Source organism: Nyctereutes procyonoides, unplaced genomic scaffold (genome assembly GCF_905146905.1).
Source record: "Nyctereutes procyonoides isolate TBG_1078 unplaced genomic scaffold, NYPRO_anot_genome, whole genome shotgun sequence".
Lineage (NCBI taxonomy): Eukaryota > Metazoa > Chordata > Mammalia > Carnivora > Canidae > Nyctereutes > Nyctereutes procyonoides.
The window spans coordinates 33,286,778-33,311,815 of record NW_026575051.1 but is presented as its reverse complement, the minus strand read 5'-3'; the positions used below and the strand labels follow the sequence as shown (position 1 = coordinate 33,311,815).

At 34.5% G+C, this 25,038-nt stretch overlaps 1 protein-coding gene across 4 annotated transcripts in view; it reads right to left on the bottom strand.

The window, feature by feature from the left end:
* SMAP1 (small ArfGAP 1) overlaps positions 1-25,038 on the bottom strand; it is a 175,122-nt gene that overhangs the window by 107,531 nt on the left and 42,553 nt on the right. For 3 of the 4 annotated variants that reach the window (XM_055329996.1, XM_055329997.1, XM_055329998.1), the window contains exons 2-3: positions 23,061-23,194; positions 2,614-2,699 (exon numbers count right to left, since the gene is read on the bottom strand). In XM_055329996.1, coding sequence (XP_055185971.1) covers positions 2,614-2,699; positions 23,061-23,194 — 220 coding nt within the window. Of the gene's footprint in view, positions 1-2,613; positions 2,700-8,603; positions 8,724-23,060; positions 23,195-25,038 lie in introns of those variants that run through there. The other variant, XM_055329999.1, reaches the window with a different exon arrangement.

Sequence of the window (25,038 nt, the reverse complement as noted above, 5' to 3'; positions counted from 1 at the left end):
ACTCAAATGTGGCAATACTGACTACCATCATTAAAAAATATTCAAGTGCCCTTCTACAGAAGGAGAAGTCTGGAAACTTTAAGAAGTTTCTTAATAACTCTTTGCACATCCCGCCCTTCCCAATACCCCAAATGAAAATACTATGCTCTAGCTCATTGGGTTATTTTGATAATTTAAAGAGATAGTATACATAAAAAGCCAAGCTCAGTGCTTAGCACACAGCAAAGTGTTTTTAGGGAATAAGGCTACTTTAGCTGTTGTATCTTCAGTGTGTCAAAGGTCAAGAATGTAATGACACCCAATGCCAATCAATTCACTATAAAAATCTTCTCTCTTCTGAAATGTTTAGTAAGTACCAAATATTTAAAAATGTATCAGCAAAAATACCAGAATAATTCACTGCCTCATTAATTCTTTGGTTCTGTAAGTTTCATCATGAAATTAATGGTAATTACTTAAGAAATAATATTCCTACCATCATACACAAAATAGTGTATAGAACAGTTCAATATAAGAAGATACCAAGAAGCTATATATACAGTCCTTTCCTGAACATCTTCAAAGCTTCTTTGAAAACGATATGGAAAAAAAAAGGAAAAAAAAAAAAAGAAAACGATATGGAATCAAAATGATATATTAAATAACTTGGAAGTCACTTTCATCTACAAGGCACCAAATAAAGGATACTACCAAAATTTCAAGAATTTACCCTGTAGTATTCAAGAGAAGTAGTATTCAAAAAACTCAAACCAAACCAACTCAACACACATACACACAAACTTCCACAAAAGGGAGATTCTTCCATTTGAGATTCTTCCACTTGAGGGATCTTATATGCCAACTCAGAGGAATAAATACAGCTAGCAAGCAATTGGTAAAAACCATTTAGGACATTACTTGCTTCCTCTACCCTTTTTCCTTCTACTATGCTCAATTTCCCAAGGTTCTGCCTTAGGCCTTCACTTTTCACAGGAGAAAGAAAAAAACACCATCCTCAAGATTCTCAATAAACACACAAAAAAGAATAAAGGACCACTGCCCTGGGTAAACATAGCTTCAACCAACACTTTTGTATCATCTACATGCTAAATCACTAAAATCTGCACTGTATTTCCTGCTTTCTTCTAGGGTCCAGATCCATGTTTCCAGCTACTAAATGGAGATCTCCATGTATATGTCCAAGAGACACCTCAACCTGCCCAAAGCAAAGAAGTATGGCTCATTATCTTTCATTTCTGACCCTTCAACCTTTATCTGGTACTGAATTTCTTCTCTTAGGGAATATGCTTTATCTCACCCATAGAACTTTAGCCAAGCTTTAAAATTTGGGGTGATCTCAGTATCTTTCCTCAGAAACAGTCAATCTTAACCTAATCCAACTGCTCCTGCTTTCCAATCTTCCCAATTCCTTATCCATTCTCAATGCCACTATCTAATCTACTTATCTAATTTATAACTTCATCATCGCTCATTTCAAGGCTGTACTAGTATTCTACATGGTCTCTCTGACTCCAGGGTCTCCTCTGCCTAATCTTTGTGGTAGAAGTTAATGCTTCTAATGTTTCTCCTGCTTCAAAACCTTCATGCTTTTCAACTCCCTTGAACCTGTGGAATGAGGTCTACACTGCTTCTATATGGTACTTAAAAAAAAAGAAAAAACCTTCGCAATCTGGAAAATATGTTGCTTCTGCCACTTGTCCCACTAAACTTGAATGTGTCACATCAAAACTTTAAATGTCATGTTTCCTCGCACTTTCATACCTCTACTCAGACAATCTGTTATGCCTGAAATGTTCCTCCCACTTTTACCATAGGACCTTACTATAATAAAAATAGCCTTGGATATCAGATTGTTAAATTTTGGGCAAGAAGGTGGGAGGAGCAGAAACAGAAACAGCCAAATACAAATAGTAATTTTTAAAATATAGCTTAAAAAGTTTCTATACAAACATAAAAATATATATAATGGCCTATATTTCTGTTAAGATCGCATTTTTTTCACTGTTTGACCACATGAACTGTTTTAGTATACAAATGTGTAATATATAACTGCTCTTTAAGAAACCATATTTTATTGTCAAAACTGCAAGTGTCATCTTTGGATAGAATCACAAATATTTACAATAAATTTGATAATTTTATAGAACAGATCAATTTTGATGAGCTGTTTTCTCAAACTTCAATATGAGTTTGAGAAATCCTATATAATCAAATGATTTTATCTTTAAGAAATGTGAAAACCATCCTGACCAAAATGCCTGTTGAGAAAATATTCTATTTATTCATTAGGGCAGATTTGTAAAAGCAAACACAGTTGTGAAACTTATAACAAAGATGAATGCCCTCCAATTGAGAACTGCAGATCAAAAAGAACGTCATAATATTTTACACTTAGTAATAATTACATCAAAATACTATGTAGATCATATATTATAAGAATCCTATTAAAAATTTACTAAATACAAAGCACAGCTCAGGGCAAATCAATTTCTATCTTTAATAAGTAACAGTATTATAAAGTTCACATTTTCCTAAATACAAACAATTAAAATATAAAGTATAAAAAGGAGTTAATTATTTCAAAATCCACAATAAATAAAGTTCAAAGGATACTGATCTGTCTGTGGTCTACGAAAGTTCTCTGGAAGATTGGCTTCATAAAGTAGTCTTGCTTTAGTATTTCCCATATCCTGCATGCACTAAAATAAAAAGAAAAATCAAGTATTTTCATTATTCACATAAATATTAAAAGTAATTCCTATATACACATTATACACATATATATGCATCATACACATATATGTAAAAATAAGTATCAGGTAACATTTATTATTTCCAATATACATTCTTCTCAGAAAAACAATTTAAGTCACAACAACGAAATTAAGTACTCCATATTTTTAATTCTTCACATTCAACTTAACGTGAACCCACAGTTTCCTAATGTCTTTTCTATGAAAACAATACCATCTTTATTTATATTCACTACTTCCTAAAAATAATTCCCTGGTAGTTCATGGCAGTTTTATTATTGTTTTAGATATGCCACTTGAACAGCACTGCCATATCCAAGGGTAACAACTCATGATCAAATTTTCCTTGTTTTGAGTTTCAAAATACTCTTGGGTTTTCATGGTTTACAATCAGGATCACATGGAGAGCAGAAAAAAAGAAATAGTGCTAACCTAAAACTCTACAGAAGTGGATTAATTTCTTTGGGGTTAATCTCTTTAAGATTCTACTGAAAACTATGGATCCTCTCCCTAACAAAAGCAAAAAAAAAAAAAAAAAACAACTGTACTTGATGACCCAAAGCCTCCCTAGAATCTCTAAATTCCAAGAATAAGAACTACTCAGGAGGCATAAAATAATCTGATAGTCACTTAAACCAGTTTAAGTTTCATTATTTTCAGTGAGTAAGGAGCAGCCAAACAGTTCTTCCTGGATAGTCTATTACACCAGAAAGTAAAATTTACAAAGCAAATATTTACTTTATATGAATACGTGTTACAAATGAATATATGTAAAATGTTCTAAGATCTTTACATCATTTGGAGTTTAGGTTCCTTAAAATGTTTTAATTGGTAAAAAAATCAGTCTATATAATTCTCTTTTTTCCTTTTTTCCTAGACACACACCCACAACCCCAAGACAATCCAGATTTAACAGATAACTAGATGTCCACTTCAAGTGTACACAGAACTATCATCCTTCAAATAAAAAATACAGTGACATGGGACACCTAGGTGGTTCAATCAGTTAAGCATCCAACTCTTGATTTCAGCTCAGGTCATAATCTCAGGGTCATGGGATCAAACCTGGAACAGGGCTCTGGGCTCAGTGCGAGTCTCCCTGTCCCTGTCCCTGTCCCTCTCCCTGCACGCGTGCGCTCGCTCATAAATAAGTTTTTTAAAAAATACAGTGACCTTTTTTCTCCCAAATAAGAGTTTTAAGGTATGCAAAAATATTAGTATACACTCATTTCTGGTTATCTATTCTACCCCACCTGAGCATAAGTACTGTGTCAGAGTAAAGGAGATAATAAGAAAGGAAAGGAATAGGGGGCTAGGAAATATAAGGAACAGTAAATTGAAAAAGAATGAAAGAGTTTTTGTTATTTAGTCTTGGAGAGAAAACAGAAGCTAAAGCAAAATAAACCCAAGGGTATACAGGGTGAAGGGAGAAAACCATGTAAGGTGAACTAACAGTACAAAGTCAGAGGGCTCTACTACATCATGACACATATTAGCATGCAGATGAGCAAAGCTAAGATGTAAATCTCTGCGTGGGGAGGAGAGCTTAGAAACTTTCAGTATAGTTCAACCTTCTTGAAAAAAGAAAAACTGTCTCCTATCCCAAGCATTCAAATGATGCTTCACCTTTGTGTCATGGTGGGAATTTAGGAGTAAAGATGATCCAAGTTATGTAATCATAAAGGCATTAAACATTTAGGAAGAACTACAATAAGAAAAATGCCTCTTAGTTTGCACAGTAACTGCAATAAAGCAAAAAGTAACTCACAGAAACTATAAAAGTAAAAAATTTGGAAAAGTTTCCATCAAGCAAATAAGAATACACAGAAATTCTAACAAAAATTTAGTAAGACTAAAAACTGTATCTACTATATATGCCATACCTCATTGTTTCATTTTCATACTTAAACACTAATGAAATAGAAATACATCTTAAAATTGATGTCTTATAATTGATAATTTTATTAGTCCATAAAATAGAGGTGCTTGAAATCTTATGTTCAATGAATATGACTGTACACATTTTATATAAAATATTCTCTATATTTAATGTAGGTCATTTATATTTTGACAAAATAAAAAATAAAAAGGAACAGGGCATACATGTATATTGCACCAAATTATTTACTGTTGTTCTATGGATTCTACCCATCACAATCAGACAGGTGAGGGGGGAAAAAAAGAAGTATAAAAATCTGAAAGGAAGAAGTAATGTGAAATAATGACCCATTTCTACAAGAGACCACTGCCAAAAAGTGACTGGTACAAGTGCAAGTGTGTGTGTGTTAGCTGAGATTAGAGGAAACAAGTATTCAACGACATCACAGTTTTCAATGACATATTCAATGGCATGCATGTATATATATACATACACATATGCGATTTTAAATGTTAAAAAAAAAAACTGGTTTAGGCATTACCCTATTGTGGCAGGAAAGAAAACTGAAGCAGCAAGATGATAAGTAACTGGCCCAAGATTATTTGTCTCCATAAGGTTTGACACTTGATATAACCAATATCAGCCCTCAGGAGTTCAGATACGTCTGGCTGCATCCAATGGAACTGGGGACTATGTCCTGCAGGACTTAGAAACACTAAGCTCTTTGCTTTAGAGGCTGCTTTCATTTTACAGGTACAGAAACTGAAGCACAAAAAAGTTATATGATTTCTCTAAAGTAACACAATGAATCAGTTTCAGAGTTGAGACTAGGATCAAGCTCCCTAGTCCCAATCCTTATCACCAGGCTAACCAAAATAAGTGTCCAGGAAATTTCACCACAAAATAGAGTTCTGTAGGTATTGCCTCCACTATTAAAACATCTTCCTGTTATTAAAACATTATTGCTTTTCTTTTAGGTTCTCTCAACCAAAATGCTTTAGCAAAATGCATTGTTAGGAAGGAGAATTTTAGTTGCTTATTCTTTGGTAATTTATCATTCAGTTTTCCAGAGCTGAGTGGACTGGTTGCAAAAAAGTGGGGGAGGGGGCAATAATAAAGGAAATATACTACTATTAAAAAGTAAGTTTTATATTTTATGTTTTTAACTCCAGTGAGACTTAAGTTATAGGTAATGAACTAGCTACTTTAACTTCTGTCACCTAGCTTCCTGGATATCAAGCCAGAACCTAATATGCACCATTCTGAAAAACTTTAAATTTCCAAATCTATTTTCACTTCTCCAAAAGGAGGAATACTTGTAAGGGTACCAAACAGACTATTAAAAATTTTTAAGTTTATCAATTTTCAAAATTCTTTGGTTTTATGGAAGGCATGTAATCCTGTGAGTAATTTCTTTTCTTTCTCTCACACTTCAAACATGAAAAAGGGGGGAAGAGGACTAATTACTTGTCAAAATTTCTACTATTTAAAAATATTTTAAAATAGGTTTTACTTAATATAGTTCATCTTAAAATTAGATTTTTAAAAAAAACAAACATTAAGTGAGCAGAAAATATACTGAAATTCTTGACAATGAAATGATTTTCAGAATATAATAAATAAAAAGTCAATATGCATTTTTACTTTAAGAAAAGTATATATTTATATTGAAGAGTAAGTGAAATGTGTACTTCATAATTAGGATAAATGCCGTTTAGGTAGTACACATTTCAAAATTAGTACTAGTTATTGTCCATTTCAAATTCAATCTGTCCTTATTTTATACACTGTATGCTACTAAGAAAGATCAATTTTATATTGTACTTTTTGCTTGAACCATTTTCATCCCAAATAACCACCATTAAAATTGCACAGGGAGGCTTCACCTGAAAATGGTATAATAAATCACACTTAAGAGCCTCAAAACCTACTGTTAAAAGTATTTTGTCCTTGTCAATCCATAATCTTTGTGTTTTTAGTTTCTCCACATAATCTAATATATAGAACAACACCTGCTCAAAGATTCATGTCACCTGAGATTCAATTTCAAAAATTATTATTTGAACTGGAATGCTGAAATATATGATGCTGAATTTCTGAAACTTTCTAAGAAAACATTTACCCTAGTTTTTGCACTAAAAACAATAAAAGCTATATCCTAAATGAGTTCTAAGTTTTTAATGTTTTACAGAGACTAAAGCAAATTGTGGTTGTCAATTTAAAGTTTAACTTGGCATTTATTTATGGGCTTTGTACAATTTAATAAACTAAAACATACAAAAACCAGGGACAGATAGTAGTAGCTAGACTTGCAGTAAGCATTGTATAACATAGAGTTGTCAAAAGACTATGCTGTACTCCTGAAATTAATGTAATATTATGTCAACTGTACTTCAATAAAATAATAAAAAAAACTTTAAAAAGTAACAAATGTCACAAAAGTGGGAATAGATATAAAGAAAATAGGCAGAACCAATAAGTAGGCAAACAAATGTTACAGGAAATTTGCCAACATATATTTTCCCTTTCTTTAGTTTTCCAAAATCTTGGAAAGCAGAGCTCTTGTGGAATCCAACTAACTGATAAAATTACTTCAGGATATAACTTCTACCTGTGTTAGCTCAAGTAAAGCTAAGTACAGTGCAGTCCAGGTTGAGCAGCTACATTTAAGAACCATGGCTCCTTGGACCTCCCCACTCTTTTAATCTTGTGCATCCTCTCTCCTTTCTTAGGACCTACCTCCTACCGTCTCCATAATGTTTCATGCACTTTCTCCCTCAGACACTAAGAAGTACCTACCTGGTCAACAGTCATTTATAATTAAGTTACAATTCACACTAAAGTATTACTTCAGGAAGCTACCTGAATAGTTTTCAAAAAATTTTGTGTGTGTACTGACTTGCCTTTTGCAGTTCACTGGCTATTTTAAAAAAAGGAATAATTGGGGGAAAAGAATAGCAGCTACAATATAAAGGACTGAGATCACTAATTGCTCTGTTGTAAATGACTGACGAGGTTCTAATGTGGCAATCAGATCCAAATTCCCAATGGCAAAAATACAAAATATTAAAATAATCAGCAGAATCTTATATGTGGGTGTATAATGGAGAGGTACTACATGTCTACAGTAAATCTGGAGGAAGAAAGGTAAAACTACATAAATTGGAACTCTTCTATCCAATTTTCTAAGGAACTGATGTGGGAGGGAATCTCATCTACAAGGTAAAGGATTACTATGTACGGATATGAAAACAGCTAAAACTATACGCTTCAGGAAAAGTATATAAGAAACTAATAAATACAGTTGTTTCTATGGAGGCAAATTGGATGTCTGAGTGATGGAAATAGGAGGAAAACTATTCACTTTACACTTTTTGTATCCTTTGAAGTTTGTCCATATATTTCTCACTCCCCAAAAGAGTAAAATAATTAAGGGGGACTTACTAATCCTGCATTGTTTCTAAATAAAATATTATCCAGAGGAAGCTTAGTTAGGGTATTTAAGCAGCATATGAATCAGAGCAAGTTGACTTCCCCGTCATTGGTGTCCTCCACTCATACTAGGAGAACAAAGTGTTCTAGTTAACAAAGAGGTTATGAATCAAATCAAATTAATACATTTTAAAAAATCCCATCCAAGTATATCTTACATTCAAAATACAAAGTATAAATATGGCACTTACTTATCATAGCTTTTCCTGGTATCATCATCATCCTAAATAAACAGAATTGCTGCTAAAGTTATATCACTGAATGTATCTTTTTTGCTTCTTAAAACTTCAACATATTTATTTTTATGTGGGTGAGGGATTATACTTATTCTATTTTCTACTCATTAAAATTTTTAGAACACAAAGACTAAGATTTTCAAACTGCCTTATCTGACTGTATATAAATATTTTAAGTGTTAATTAGAAAGAGAAAATGAGTATTTGTAGCCCCTGGACAAATTCTTCATGTCAGTGACTCACCTCTACTACCACTTGAAATTTTCCAGCATAGTTCTCTATCTTCCTCTCAAAAGCCACAGGATTTCTTGCATAGGAGCAAGCTTTTCAGGACTGGTTTCAAGATCTTTTGGATTCCAGCTGCTGGAAAAGAAGGGCCACCATTTTTGGTCTCAGGAACTCTTTGTAAATATTTAATACAGAGTCCATTCCTTCAGTCTTCATAAAATTGTGTTTTAGGGGAATTGTTCTCTTTCTGTTTTAATTGTTACTTTCAAAAACAAAGTAAGTAAATCACACATATTTAAAAATTAAAAATCTTAAATGATGATGTGGAGTTAGAGGTACCAGTTTTCATATTTTTCACATTTTCTAGATATTCTCAGAATTTATCTGTTGCAGCATTTGAATTAGTTGTTACTAATTCAGAGAATATATTTTTTTAAAGCAGTAAAATTAAACACTATTATGACAAAGTTGGAAAAGCTTCACTTCACAGTCTTTTGTAATCTGTACTTCCTATGAAACCCATACCATTTGAAGTTCAGGAATAAACGACTACTTTCATCCTAGGTGCTTACGGCCCAGCTCAGGAGTCATCTTGGACTCTCTTCCCTCTTCTGTCAGAAGTCTTAGTGATTCTAACTCTTTAATATTTGTTACAGCCTCCCCTTGTTAATCAGCCCCACTGCTACCACTTTAGTTCAAGATCTAGTCAACCACTGCTTAGGCCATTGCAGCAACAAGCCCATCATATTTTGGTTTTTAAAAGGAAGATAACATTAAATCTCTCTCTTCAACTTAAAACATTTTAAGAGGGCAGCCCCGGTGGCGCAGCGGTTTAGCGCCGCCTGCAGCCCAGGGCATGATCCTGGAGTCCCGGGATCGAGTCCCACGTCAGGCTCTCTGCATGGAGCCTGCTTCTCCCTCTGCCTGTGTCTCTGTCTCTCTCTCTCTCTGCATCTCTATGAATAAATAAATAAATAAAATCTTAAAAAAAAAAAAAAAAAACATTTTAAGAGCTTCTGTTCTGTCCCTATCCTCACATGCTATCACTGACAGGATCAAGACCAAACCAACAACCCCACTGCAACTTGCACCTTCATCTCCTGTTGACACATAACTTCACCCAATACTCTGGTCACAAAAAACTGCCTCACTTTCTCAAATGTGGCATGCTTTCTCCATCTTTCTGCCTAGAAGGCCCTGTGTACACTGTAGTATGCTTCTAGAAATTCATAAGCAAAGAAAGGTCACTATAAAAATAGTAATGAGACATCTTTAAAATAAGTTGAAAACTTAACCATAGCACTAGATGTTGATTTTTTTTTTTTTTTTAAAGAAAAAGGAGCCTCTACTAAGTAACTTCCTGAGATTACACAACCATTTAGTTAACAAAGCCAAAACTAGAACCCAGGTCTACAGAGTCCCAGCCTTTGACTATGCCTGCTATCCTCTATCATCATTATATTCATATAAAGCAGGGAAGAGCAGTGACTACACCTCTAAAGTATTATATGCAATGAAATTAATAATAATAATGTTTCCAGATGATCTATTCATACAGGATCATTCTTTGCCACATAACAATTTCCTACCAAATACAGCAAATACAGCAGTCTATATGGACAGATAAAGCCAAATACAGCAGTCTATATGGACAGATAAAGTCTTTTCCTTCAAATAGCTTAGTACTCCTTTAGTGGTACTGTCCCAGTTCTATCTACGGGTACTGTCCCTTACCATTTTGTTCACTGCTTTGACCCAAGAACTATAGCCAGTTACTAGAAAAGGGAATTCTAAAAACTATCACTGACTTTTTAATAACCTTAAAAACAATTTAAAAATTAAGAGGAAAATACAGTGCATAATCCTGCACATTCAAATTCAAAATATATGTAACTTTTTCTCAAATGGATTGCTTAAAATTGCAAAACTCTTATTAAACTTCACAGATTAAATTTTGTTACAGACAGCATCACATTTCTTTCTTCACCTCACTCTACACATATAGGCAATACATAGACCCAACTCTGTAAGCTGCCCCATTGCTCTGCTCTTCTTTGATGACACATTTAATGATCCTGGTAAGGAGCCAGCAGAAGTTGAATCTCAGTCAACTTTAAAAGTTGACCATCTAGGGATCCCTGGGTGGCGCAGCAGTTTGGCGCCTGCCTTTGGCCCAGGGCGCGATCCTGGAGACCCGGGATCGAATCCCACGTCGGGCTCCCTGTATGGAGCCTGCTTCTCCCTCTGCCTGTGTCTCTGCCTCTCTCTCTTTCTCTCTCTCTCTCTCTGACTATCATAAATAAAAATAAAAAATAAAAAAAAAAGTTGACCATCTATGCCATGATTTGAGAATTTTGGTCAGCTTGATAGAATTAATAATGAGCACTCCTCCCACAAAATATGAAGACAGTTATTTGGGAGTTTTCTTGAATAAACATGTACCAAAGGTTGTATACTGAAAGCTTATTATGTGCCTGGTTCTATGAAAATTTATCTAAGGGTCAAAACCTTGAGAGAGTAAATAATGTTCTAACATATACAGGGTAAGATACAGGGTCAGATGCGGTTAAATCATGGAGCTCTTCAAATTAGCTATTTTTTTAAACTGGAATTTTATTCTATAAAAATATTGCTTGTCAGAGGAATTCTATAATAGCAATGACAGTTTTTAAAGCTCCCAGAAGCATCTCGCCCCCCCCCCAAAAAAGGGGGGGTCACTAAATAGAAAAAACAAAACCTCATGGACAATATTTTCAATAAAACTTGAAAAGAAAAGAAAAGAAAAGAGAGAAAAGAAAAGAGAAGAAAAGAAAAATGAAAAGAAAAGAAAAGAAAAGAACAGATAAAAGTGGGAGAAGGGGGCAGCCTGGGTGGCTCAGAGGTTTAGCGCCGCCTTGGGCCCAGGGTGTGATCCTGGAGACCCGGGATCGAGGCCCACACGTTGGGCTCCCTGTATGGAGCCTGCTTCTCTCCCTGCCTGTGTCTCTGCCTCTCTCTCTCATGAATAAATAAATAAAATCTTTAAAAAGGGGGGTGGGGCAGTCCCACTGGCTCAGTGGTTTGGCACCGCCTTAGGCCCAAGGTGTGATCCTGGAGACCCAGGATCAAGTCCCACATCAGGCACCCTGCATGGAGCTTGCTTCTCTCTCTGCCTGTGTCTCTGCCTCTCTGTGTGTGTCTCTCATGAATAAATAAAATCTTTAAAAAGAAAAAAAACGTGGGAGAAGGAAGAGAGTAAAAATAATCTCAGAAAACAAGTGGCCTTATTTTTTAAACATTACACAAAAATCACTGAAGGGAGAGGTCTGTGCAGTCAGAAAAGCTATCTTGAATATCAAGTCCTTTTTAAAAGAGCCTGCTTCTCCCTCTGCCTATGTCTGTGCCTCTCTCTGTGTCTCTCATGAATAAATAAAATCTTTAAAAAATAAAAACTACATAATAGTAAAGAAAACTAATATCACACAAAAAAGATCAACAGAAAAGAATCAAGGTCAAATCTCATATGAAGTTATTAGAAGAAGAGAATATGAAGCAGAATAACATCTCTACAATGAAACCACTCTAGAACGAAAATGCTCAGAAAACAGATCAAAACCGTACACCTACTAATTCAGAATAAGCCAAAAAACATATGCATGATATGAAATAACATGTAAAATGAGTTAAAAGGTATGTGAAGTTATGAAAGAACAACTAAATCAGAAGTCAGAAATATTCAGGGACACCTGCTGGATCCGTTGGTGGAGACCATGACTCTTGATCTAGGGACTTTTAAGTTCGAGTTGCATGTTGGGTACAGAAATTAGTTAAAAATAAAATAAAATTTAATTTAAAAAAAGAAATTAGAAATATTCAGAATTAAAATGAAAACTCAGGAAAGAATTAGAAATAAAAGGAAAAATATTTCAGAAATGAATATGAAATAAAATGGAACATGAGAAAAATAAACAGAATAATGGCCTATCAAAACTAGAGAGAAAGGGATCCCTGGGTGGCGCAGCGGTTTGGCGCCTGCCTTTGGCCCAGGGCGCGATCCTGGAGACCCGGGATCGAATCCCATGTCGGGCTCCCGGTGCATGGAGCCTGCTTCTCCCTCTGCCTGTGTCTCTGCCTCTCTCTGTGTGTGTGTGTGTGTGTGACTATCATAAATAAATAAAAATTAAAAAAAAAAAAACAAAAATTAGAGAGACAAAAGATGAAAACGTTTTTAATCACAAAAAAAAGGAGTAAAAAGGATCCAAGAGAAAGTGACTAATTACTGGAGCTAAGCAACAAAAATCCAACATACATGTAAGAGAGTCACTGAGGAAGAAAACGCAAACAAGGAGACAGAATACTGAAAAAATAATTGTAAAAAGTCACTGAAATTAAAAAGAAAATTTGAAACTACATACTTGAAAGAGGATACCACAAGGCATTTCTTGTCTAAAAAGAAACCTATTTATATTTAACGATATAGATCAGTTAAACACAAAAGCATGAAGAAATACCATATAAACCTTAAGCACAAGAAGGCTACAGGGGCTACAAAGCAAGGTAGAACAACTATCTTACAGGTACTCCACTGTTGTGTGACAAAAATATAATATAAGCCAGTTGTATTCTTTTACACTTTCATTAAGTAGTCTCATTAACAAAAATGAAAACAGGTAAAATTAATCTTAACAATATATTTTATTTAGTGCATCTTTCTCCTCTGCAGAACTCCCATGGAAATCATAACTTACCTTACCCTCCTTTAACAACTTAAAAATGATAAATGATATATTAAATGATAAATGATAAATGATAAATGATAAATTAAACCTGCACAACTGCACGTTTCAAGTTAAATTTAAAAAAAAAAAGTTAAATTTAAGTTTCAACTATCTATGAATATTCTAGTTCCTTCCAGTTTTCTATTTTTTAAGGATGGCAGAGGTACCTTACAGGAATGCTGTATTTCTATCAACTGCAATTTTATTTCACAAAATTATATGTTTTTAAAGAATGAATGTATCATAACTTTAACCTGAAATACACAATATCAGAGGATCAAGGAGGAGAAAACTTCCTCAATATATTTAGCCACTTTCATCCCCTACTTTTTATAATCTTTTACATCCCAATTTTAATAGTGAAGATGGGCACAGCATAACCACAAATACAAGAAGTACCTATAATTTTAATTACTTTTTTAGCAATAGAGAAATATTTAAAGTACTTATTAATTATCTTTTGCCTATTCTCCCTATATTTGGGCTGATTAAGAATTCAATCTGAGGTCATAGGACACAGTAAAACTTACTGATGAGTATTAGTGAAAATCTGTAATTTCAGCTTCCTAAGGACATTTTTTTTCCTAAGACAGATCAAAAGTTTAAATTAAGACAAGCATATATGACAAATATATTGCTAATTAAACTAAGGGTTACCAAGTTACCTTATACCAGGTATTTCTAAGAATAACAAGGTTAAAAGAGAAATCTGTATCCATTTAGCTAGTGACTTTTTTTTTCTTATGAAAGAATATATAAAGACCAAAAACGTTTGTTCAAAACATTTTTAGAACTTGTCTTTCAGACTTAATCTGAGAATCTTGTCACATTTTTATGATTTATCCAGAGAGCAGGAATTTTTATCCTATACAGTGATTTTGCTTTTAGGAAAAAGTTGAATCAGATCTCTAACTTGTAACATGCCATTAATACAAATAATGAAGATGTTTTTTGAATTGGGGTGGTAACCAAAGAGGACTAAACATACAATCAAAGACTCTTAAGAATGGGAAAGACTTCAGTCATTTAAACTAGTCCTAATCTGCCCATTCAATGCTTGAATCCCAGCTACAGATTTCCAAGTGGTTGTCCAGCCTCTGCAAAAGACATTCCAGTAATGGCAAACTCATTACTTTCTAAGGCAATCAATTTCAGTTTTAGATGGTTTGAAATATTGGAAAGTACTGCCTTTCCAGTACCTGAATATATTACCTTAGAACTTCCACACACTAGCTTAAGTCATACTCCTATGGCTGCTATATTTGAGGAATTTAAACATATATATAGGAACAAGGGGAGAAAAGGACAGAGGTAAAGAAATGAAAAAAGACACTGTATAAATAATATAGGACAAATTGGGGGCATATGCTTGATTTTTTTTCTTTTTCTCCATTCTCCCCATTCATTGGTAAATACAGGAAACATTATCTCACAGAATTGTATCAAACCAAAGACTGTTCTCAGTGTGCCATTATAAAAATTAAGGACATACTGTGTTCTCACCACTGTGGTAGCCATCACAAAGACTACAAATACATATATGATAAAGTTTCTAGCAACTGGAAGGTTACAATTAACAGACATACACAAAGGTAAATAACAATATATGGTAGTAGGTAACTAGGCATAACCAATAGTTGAAGAAGCTTTATTAGTAGGGATTTAACTGGAGTTTAAAGAATGGGAAGGATTTGGTTTGAAAAAAGGAATATGCAGAAAACATTTCCAAAAAATGACAACAGCAGAACCAAAACAAAAAGCAAGAACACACCACCAGAATAATTCAACAGGAACAGCTGTCTGTATATACAGTCAAAGCGATCTATTGTTAAGCATCTGGAGTAAGATCAAAGACACAGGACAAAGCCAGATGGCAGAGGTATATGATTACCAATTTAAGGAAAATAAAACTTTTACAATTCTCATAGGAGAACCAACACAAACCTCTTAGAAGAGAATGATCAAATGACCAAAGCAGTGTTCCAGAAAGATTATTCTGAATGTGGTATGTAAAAGTGATGGAGAGGTGACAGTGGTACGAAGATCAGGAATAAGTGAAAGCCAAGGACATGGCAGGAGAAAAGAGAGTGGAAAGCAACAGAAGCAACAAAGGAATTAAGAACTGATGGAACAGAGAGGCACACGAAAGAAAGAAGAACCAGAGGACATCGAACACTGTTAAGATTAATTTGAACAATGACGTAACTAAGAAACCAATCTGGACCACCAGATAATTATTTAAATTTTAAATGTGTCAAATTGCAGGTTAGTAGGCATCTATTAATCTTAACATTTACAAATGCTACCCATTAATAATAATGACTATGGTCAAAATTTCCTACATTGAAATAATCTCATAAATCCTTTTTTCCTGTTTCCATATGAAACATACAGAGGTTTTACTGATGCGGCTATAGAGCAACAGTTAATTTTGATAACTCTATTCTTTATTCTACTCAAATGTATAATGTTACCTGGCCAAAAAAAAAAAATTAAAACTCCATGCCTGGTCATATCTATTCCTTTCTCCTAAATTCTATCATTACATTAACTGACCAGCTTTCTTTGCTTCATATCAAAGTATTTTTCAAAAAGTAGTAAGATTTTAATGACTTCACAAGAACTACTGAATTTACAAAGATGAAGAGATATGTGAATCCAAGTTGAAATTTCAATGCTATAAATCAACTGAATTGGCTCCTGCCAATTCAACTTCCAGCCTCACAGAATATACAATTTAATGGATGCTTGGGAAAATTAGCAATCATTTCATGCCAAAGATATCCAAGGTTTCTTAAGAATGATAAGTCCACAAACACCAAAGCTCTCTAAAAGGCAATCTAAACAAAGAGCTGAAATTTACTGTAGAAGCCATTACTGGATAGACAGGGGAAAACCCATCTACACAAAAAAAAAAATAACAGCTGAATCCATGAGAGAAAACAAATTCTCCTATGGAGACAGACAGACTAAAGAACAACAGAACTGAAGACAAAACTGTAGAAAATTCACAATAGGGGAAAAAAGCAGAAAAAGAAATAGTTAAAAACAAACAGATTAAATAAACCAAATAAAAGATACAGGAAGTAACTTTAGCTTCTTTCACCAAGAAAAAGCTTCAAAAAGGCAGTGGGTAGTCAAGTGAAGCAGAAAGACCAAGGAGGAGGAAGAGTTGGATTTGGCCATCAGGGATAACTAGTATTCTTTGTGAGTGCAAATTTAGCAGAAGGATAGAAATAGAAATGAGTTAACAGAGCCAGAAGTAAGGTAAAGAAATGAAACAGTGTGTAAAGATCTGTTCAAGAAGTTCAACTGCTAAAAGAAGATAAGAGATAGTCACTAGAATACAGTGGCTGGCACAATGTGAGTACTTAAATCCTCAGTGGCTAAACAAATGAATAAATGAATATAGTGATGGGGGAACACAGAGCTAGCTGAGGACAAAGCAGGAGCTTGGGGCAGCACATTGACAAGTCCTTGAAACAGGCAAAGGGACAATCCTCTACAGACTCAACTGCCTCCATATTCATACTTTGCTAAGGGCAGAAGGCAATCGTAGCCCAACCCCCAGGAGCCTGTAAGTCTGCTTTAACATATAAAATTTCTTTAGAAATTTCCTTTATCTCTAAACCCGTAAGATACATTTTGGCAATCATCCTCCAAGCACATAGCCACCGATATCCATCTGAAGGTCTCATGACTCAGGTTTTATTAAACGGGATTAAGTGACCTTTTCCCAACAATTGCTAGCCCCTCAAGGCCCTGGAAACCTTGCTTCCAAAATTCCGTAGAGAGCACGCTATCCTCAAACCCTTCCCAACTCCCAGGTATATAATCAGCCACCCCTCACAGGCCCCCAGCAGCAGCTCTTCCTGCCCACGGGTCCTGTCCTCGTGCCTTAATAAAACCACCATTTTGCACCAAAGACATCTTTCTTGGTTGTCAGCTCAGGACCTCACCTATATTCCAAAGCTTCATCAAGAGCAACAGAGCCAAGAGCTGTATGTTGAGGGAAAGATGGTATTAGAATTTTTTTATGGAAGAAGAGTGTAATATGTTTCAAAGAAGAAAGATTTTCAATGTGCCTCCAAATGAATATAATTTTTTTAAGTAGGTAGAAATGAAAGCTGCAAATGAAAATAAAAGGCACAGAAACTATAGCAACCACCACCTTCCATTCTGCCTCTAAAACAAGGGAACAAAAAACTGAAGTCAAAGCAGAAATATTCAGGGGTTGCATGGAATGAGAAGCAAGCTTCTATTCTTTTGTTAAAATAGTAAACAAGGATGTGACAAGGGTTGAGTTTAAAGACCTTTCCTTCTAGCCAAAATACAGTCAGAGATAGAGTAAAAATGGTAAAGATACCATGAGAGGGAGTAAAAATGCCTACACAATGTTGTAGACAATTTCTCTATGGATAAATCATAGGCCTATGGAGACTGGGCAGTTTCAAATGTAAAGTTCCCCACAGTATATTTTATAAATGAATAAATTTCAGTTGTGTGGCCTTAGTTCTTGGTTCCCAAGAAAATACAAAGTAGCATTATACTAGTCAGTAGTAAACAATCTGTGAAAGATTACTAAAAGATTTATAGATACATAAAGGTTTTTTTTTTAACAAAGATTTTATTTATTTATTCATAGAGACACAGAGAGAGAGAGACAGGCAGAGGGAGAAGCAGGCTCCATGCAGGGAGCCCGACGTGGGACTCGATCCTGGGTCTCCAGGATCACATCCTAGGCTGCAGGCAGGGGCCAAACTGCTGCGCCACAGGGGCTGCCCTAGATACATAAAGTATTAAAAGTGGTCCAAAAGTTATGAAGATAAATACCAAATATATGGAGTATACTTTGCAATGGGACAAAATCTCACTAAGATGTTTTATTAGGCAGCCCAATTTACAAGACTCTGCACAAGGCAAGCTAAGCAACTTGAAAGCACAAGTACCATTACCCTGGAATAAAAATAAGGTATTCTTCATTTTAACTCCTTCAATATAGACACTGAACAATGAGTAAAATTTTTTAAATAATGGAGAAAAATGGTAATCAATACTTGAAGTTAACAAAGCAGTACAAAATAAGAAATAGAGAGTATAGTATTTATAAAAGTACAAAGTGGTCTTTTCTAAAAATTTGAAAAGTGCCTGACCATAAACCCAAAATTAAAGACATTTAATTTAACCATGAGCTACATTTTTAAAAAAATTTGTTGGGACGCCTGGGTGGCTCAGCAGTAGCATCTGCCTTTGGCTCAGGGCGTGATCCCAGGACTCCGGAATGGAGTCCCACATTGGGCTTCCGGCATGGAGCCTGCTTCTCCCTCTGCCTGTGTCTCTGCCTCTCTCTCTGTGTGTCTCTCATGAATGAATAAATAAAAGATTTTTAAAAATAAAATAAATAAAATTAAAAAAAATTTTGTTTGATTAAAACGTAAGGTAACTCTATGTCCATGCTAATAAAAATCAAAATAAGTTCTGATCGATAAATTATTTTTAAAAAATAAGCATAAAGGAATTCTAACACTGCTGTGATATGGTAATACCCTAAAACTTGATTCACACACTCACAACATGTATATAAATGATATAAATATGGTGTATATAAAATGTCAGCTGATAAGCTTTCAGGCAAAACTTAGTTACATTTTACAGAGACACACAAAAAAAGAACATTTTTATTTAACAGTTTGGGCTCAGAGATTAAATCATGTTTTCACATTTGCAATTAAAGATCTAAAAATACATATAACTAACCAAAATACTAAACATCATCTCTGAAAATTAGAACCATGATTTTCATGAAATGCTGGGGGTAGTGGTGAGGGAATACGCAGGATAGAAGTATATGCACTAAAGTACTTCCCTTACTTCTGCAAATAAATGCCTCCCAAGCTTTTTTTTTTTACATCAAAGAAATTCTTTTAAAATGTTTATGAATAAGGAACACTAAATTACACTGTGATCTTCACTTTTCCTAATCTGAATTAGGAGTCAGAGTTAATAAAAACAAGCTCCAAACGATAAAAATCTCAATGTATAGCAACCTAAGGGTACAGAAATCAGTGTAGTGGTTGCCCCTAGAGAACATAAGTATAAATTGTTACAAGGAAATTTTCTAGGGTGATAGAAATGTTCTGTATGTCTTCATTAGGTGACACAGTACAGACATTTGCCAAGACCCATAAAACTCAGTTATATCTGTAAATTGTTGTCTCTGTAATTATACTTCAATTTTTTTAAGTAAAAAATAAAATGCGTAAGTATAGAGTTGGATTATATGGAACATACCTACTATCACAGGCAAAAGGATATGCTTAAATCTGAATAACATGCAACCTCAATAGACAACTGATACCATTACCTAACCATCTCAAAATGCCTTAACAGGGGCAGCCCCGGTGGCGCAGCGGTTTAGTGCCGCCTGCAGCCCAGGGCTTGATCCTGGAGACCCTGGATCGAGTCCCACGTCAGGCTCTCTGTATGATGCCTGCTTCTCCCTCTGCCTGTGTCTCTGCCTCTCTCTCTGTCTCTCTGTCTCTATGAATAAATAAATAAAAATCTTTTTTAAAAAAATGCCTTAACATCCAATATGACTGCAACACCTGAGTGGCTCAGTGGCTGAGCATCTGTCTGCCTTCGGCTCAGGGTGTGATCCCGGGGTCCTGGGATCGAGTTCTGCCTTAGATTATCCAAGGGGAGCCTGCTTTTCCCTTTGCCTATGTCTCTACCTCTCTCTGGGTGTCTCTCATGAATAAATAAAATCTTTTTTTAAAAATCCAATATGACTAAAAATGAATTATATTTCACAAATATCTTCAAAGAGCTTTATACTCAATAATACCACATAATGAATCAATTTATTTACTTAGTACATTTAGCAACCAATTCATCATAGATTTACTAGAAAGCTAATTGCTCAATATCAGAAAGATTCACGGCAACAATACTAAGGGTTTTAAACAATGAACAAATGGACTAATACTACTAATAAGTGATAAGCTAACACGGAGTCTTTAAAATGTGCCAGGTACTACTCTAAATGTTTTCCCCATATTACCTTATTCGATCCTCAGAGCAACCCACAGGAGACATTCTTACTATTCCCATTTCATAAGTGAAGAAATTCAGGTACCCTGAGGTTAAATATCCTGTCAGGACTAACTCTGGCAGTCTGACTATCTAGAGACAACTTTCTATAAATCCCTTTGTTCTACTGCCTTTTTAGAATCAGTGGCCTGGAAATTTTCTAAGTTAAAATAAAGGTTGTGCATTATAGAATGGAACCTTGGGGCCTTCACCGATTACTTACTCATTTATATTGCATAGTAGTCCCAGGATGATTTTTAAAGAACAACTCTGGCTTTGCTTGCAAATACTTGCATGGACCACCACAAGAATACTGGATGGCTTACTCCCATCTATGTGATTAAGCTTCTCTATATTTTTTTAAAAATAAAACTTCATAGTCTACTCATTTAATTTTTTTTTAAAGATTCTATTTATTTATTCATGACAGACACACAGAGAGAGAGAGAGAGAGAGAGAGAGAGAGAGAGAGAGAGAGGAAGAGGCAGAGACACAGGCAGAGGGAGAAGCAGGCTCCATGCAGGGAGCCCGACATGGGATTCAATCCCGGGTCTCCAGGATCACACTCTAGGCTGGAGGCAGTGCTAAACCACTGGGCCACCGGGGCTGCCCTACTCACTTAATTTTTAATTAAGTGAATCTAACCTTGTTTCTCACCACAGAGCACTGAAAGAGGAGCTCTGTGGTATATGAAGCTATACAGAGCATTCTCTGGTGATAAGTACTCATCAAAAGTTTTGCATTCCAAAATAATAATTATTTCAAGAAGCTGACAGTGAAATCATACAAATAATGTTCAAATACAAAGACTATATATTACTTAATAATTGTTTTCAAAAGCCTGCCATTTTTAATAATTCAGTATCTTGCTATTTAACTATAACCTATTCCACAGAAAACCAATGAACTATACCTGCAGCCCTCTAACTGCTCTCACACATAGGAAAAGAACAGCTAGGGGATCCCTGGGTGGCTCAGGGGTTTAGCACCTGCCTTCGGCCCAGGGCATGATCCTGGAGTCCCAGGATCTAGTCCCACAGTGGGCTCCCTGCATGGAGCCTGCTTCTCCCTCTGCCTGTGTCTCTGCCTCTCTCTCTCTCTCTCTCTGTATCTCTCATGAATAAATAAATAAAATCTTTAAAAAATAAAAATAAAAAAAGAACAGCTCCCAACCTCAAATAAACTACTCTTCAACTCCTTTTAACAACCTAGTTGAGAAAAAATATTATTTCTGGAAAACTGAATTGTCCAAGGATTTCATGTTTTGTCCTTAGTCTGAAATGAACTATTGAAAAGGCAAAACACTTTGGGTCTTGAATGTGTTATACCTCCATAACCCATCATAACCCATTACAAACACCAAGTTATATTTTCAAGCTATACTTCACGTTTTCTTGAAGACAACTTAAGAAACAACATTATTAAACCTGTTACCACAGTTACTATAGAGATGTTACCAAGAACATAGCCTTATATGCAATGTTCAAAAAGCTCTGCTTCCTTGATAAAAGAAGTAAATTTTCTACTCAAGGATTAGGAAAATACATAACGTATCATATTTCCTTTTATGCCCCAGCCAATAAAAACCTCAAAAACTTATTTAAGAGTGAACTTAATAAATTATGCTTGACTTAGATGCCTGAAGATCTCTTTGCTATTTTTTTCAAGTATTTCTAAGGTTTTGTTTTTTTTATATATATATTTAAATCTTGGCTCTATCTAGAATTTACTTTGGCATAAATATGTCTTTAGCACAGAAGTTTTACTCTCTTTAACCAAATCTTTATGATCCACTCCTCCCAGTATTATATTCTATTCTTTCACCCTTACCTCACCCTATCCATGAGTTTCTGTGTTCTTTTTGTTTTTTTCTGATTGGAAGTATATATGAATATCACTGAAGTTCAACTACATATATTCGTGTATTTAGTCTTCATATTGACTAGAAGATATTCAAGGGCATTAAGAAAAAGAAGTATAATTTCACTGTGAATTACAAATTAAAACCAGTAGAAATAAACATTTTTATTTTAGCAATTCATCTTAAGGATCAGAAAATAAGATTTTGAAATTTTAATAAGACTGTCACATTGTAAAAATGACAAGTCCTTAAAATTTCAAATTTATCTCTAACAAAGCTAAACCATTCAAAACAAGTCCACATCAGCCATTAAAACATTGCTAACTGGGCTATCTTCCAACTACTGAGGCCTGTCTGAAAATCAAGTATACTTCTGTATAAAAGGGAAATCTTTCAAGTCAGTTCTTAGGTAAGAGGTGGTTTATTTTTTATCTTTACCCAGGCTCCCTCTACTGACAGAAAAAAAAAAAAAAAGACTAGAATTCTAAGGACAAATTTCATCAACACAAGGAAAAGGAATTCATTTTTTAAAGACTTTAAAAGCAACATTTTAGATAAGAATAGATAAAAAAAACTGAGTTCATTACAGACCTAACAAGATATAAACATTTGAGAGTGGACATTTCAGGTAATACCCAAATTTTATATTGTGGCACATGCCACTTTAATATACTCCATTTCAATGTTAACCCTTAGATGCAAGAAGGGTTAAATATTTTATATTCATTTTAATATTGTAAATAATATCAGTAAGGAAATGTTTACCTGTATCTGTTCTGGTGTCCATTGGTCTAGGTTGACTGACTTGACCCTGGATATATGAACCCCAAGATTTCTATGGATTCCAGCACATCTGATGCAAATAAACACACCAATATTCCAGGAAGCCCATCGAGGACCTAATTAAGGAGAAAAAAACAAAGATAAATATTAAATACTAAAATAAATATTATGGCAGCATTTAAAACGTAGTCTGATTTTTTACACAATTATAATGGGAGTCTTAAAGAATTTTATAGCTTGGGATGCCTGGGTGGCTCAGTGGTTGAGCGTCGCCTTTCGTTCAGGGTGTGATCCCGGAGTCCCGGAATTGAGCCCCACATCGAGCTTCCTGCACAGAGCCTGCTTCTCCCTCTACCTATGTCTCTGCCTCTCTCTGTGTGTCACTCATGAATAAATAAATGAAATCTTAAAAAAAAAAAAAAAAAAAGAATTTTATAGCTCAAATTTCCAAATGGCACCAAGCAGCAAGGTTATAAATCAACCTTCAAGAACTTTAATGAATTTACTAATTTTGCTTTTCTAGGAACTTTCCCAAATCTGTCTAAGAATTTAAAACTAATTTATGTGAAAAGTTTTCACTTAGCATACATATTTGTACCAGGAATAGTAATATCCCACAGTAAGAATTAAGTTCTTCATTTCTTCATTAAATATGTAAGGTATTGCTTAAAAGATTACCAAAAAATATAAATCAGAGTTTTCAATGAAATGTAGATATTAGTAAGAAACAACCAACCTTAAAGACAAATAGGCAAAAAGATATGAACAGATAATTCAAAGAAGAAACATATGGCTATAAACATAAAAACATGTATGAGATTACTAGTAGTGAGGGAAAATGCTCTTTTAAACTACAACAATCCCCATTTTACATTCAACACATTGGAAAAAATATTTTAATCAACTAAATGTTAGAAACAATGAGCAACAATGTGGTCTGCCTCGAGAAACCCTATAGCAACATACTTAAATCCCAAACATAACCCTGAATTAAGAAAAGTTATAGATGAACTAAGGTGTGCTATAAAATACTATCCTTTGGATCATGGTTAAAAAATTCTGAAAATCAGTGTAGAGAAACTCACATTAAGGATACAAGAATACAAAGCCTTAGTTGTACTATTCTTTGTCTCTGAAAGTATATCCTTGAATTTTAAATATTCTTATAATTATTTTCATATATTGCTTGTATAATTAAAGTAAAATGGAAAAATGGAAGTACTATCTGGCAATTATGTCAACTATTCAGAAGTTTATACCTTTTTTTATAAATCATCTGATTATGAAAAAAATACAGTATGAGATATCAATAAAAACCAAGCTTTCTAAAATACTTATAGACTTGTTTTCAGTACATCCTTTTTCTCTAAAGGTGAAAGTTAATCTGCAAAATAACACTGAAGCCAGTGATTATAATGCAGTAAAACTAAACTCATTCCTCTCCAAAATTCCTTAGGAAATAGTTTATACATACACAATTTATACCAAAATATCCTTTTAAATTTGAGAAATGACACCTATAAACTGACAAACATCTAGGACATATTCTATTTAAATGTTTGGTTGCTGGGATCCCTGGGTGGCTCAGCGGTTTAGTGCCTGCCTTCAGCCCAGGGCATGATCCTGGAGTCCTGGGATCGAGTCCCACATCGGGCTTCTACATGGAGCCTACTTGTCCCTCTCCCTTTGTCTCTGCCTCTCTTGGTTCTCCACTCTATAAAATTAGCGTTGTAAAATTTACCTAAAATTGATTTTTAAAAAGCTGCTTAACATGGTAGTCATTCAAGTATTGGTAGGAAATCCTCATTTTGACTCACCAAACTACTGGTGAATACTTACCAACTCTGTGCCAAGTAAATGTTATTAGAAGACCATAGACACAAAGGTAAAAAGCTAAGTTTCCAGACTCAGGAAGTCAAGCGAAGTATAAATAGGTATAACTATTTAAAAAAACAATTTG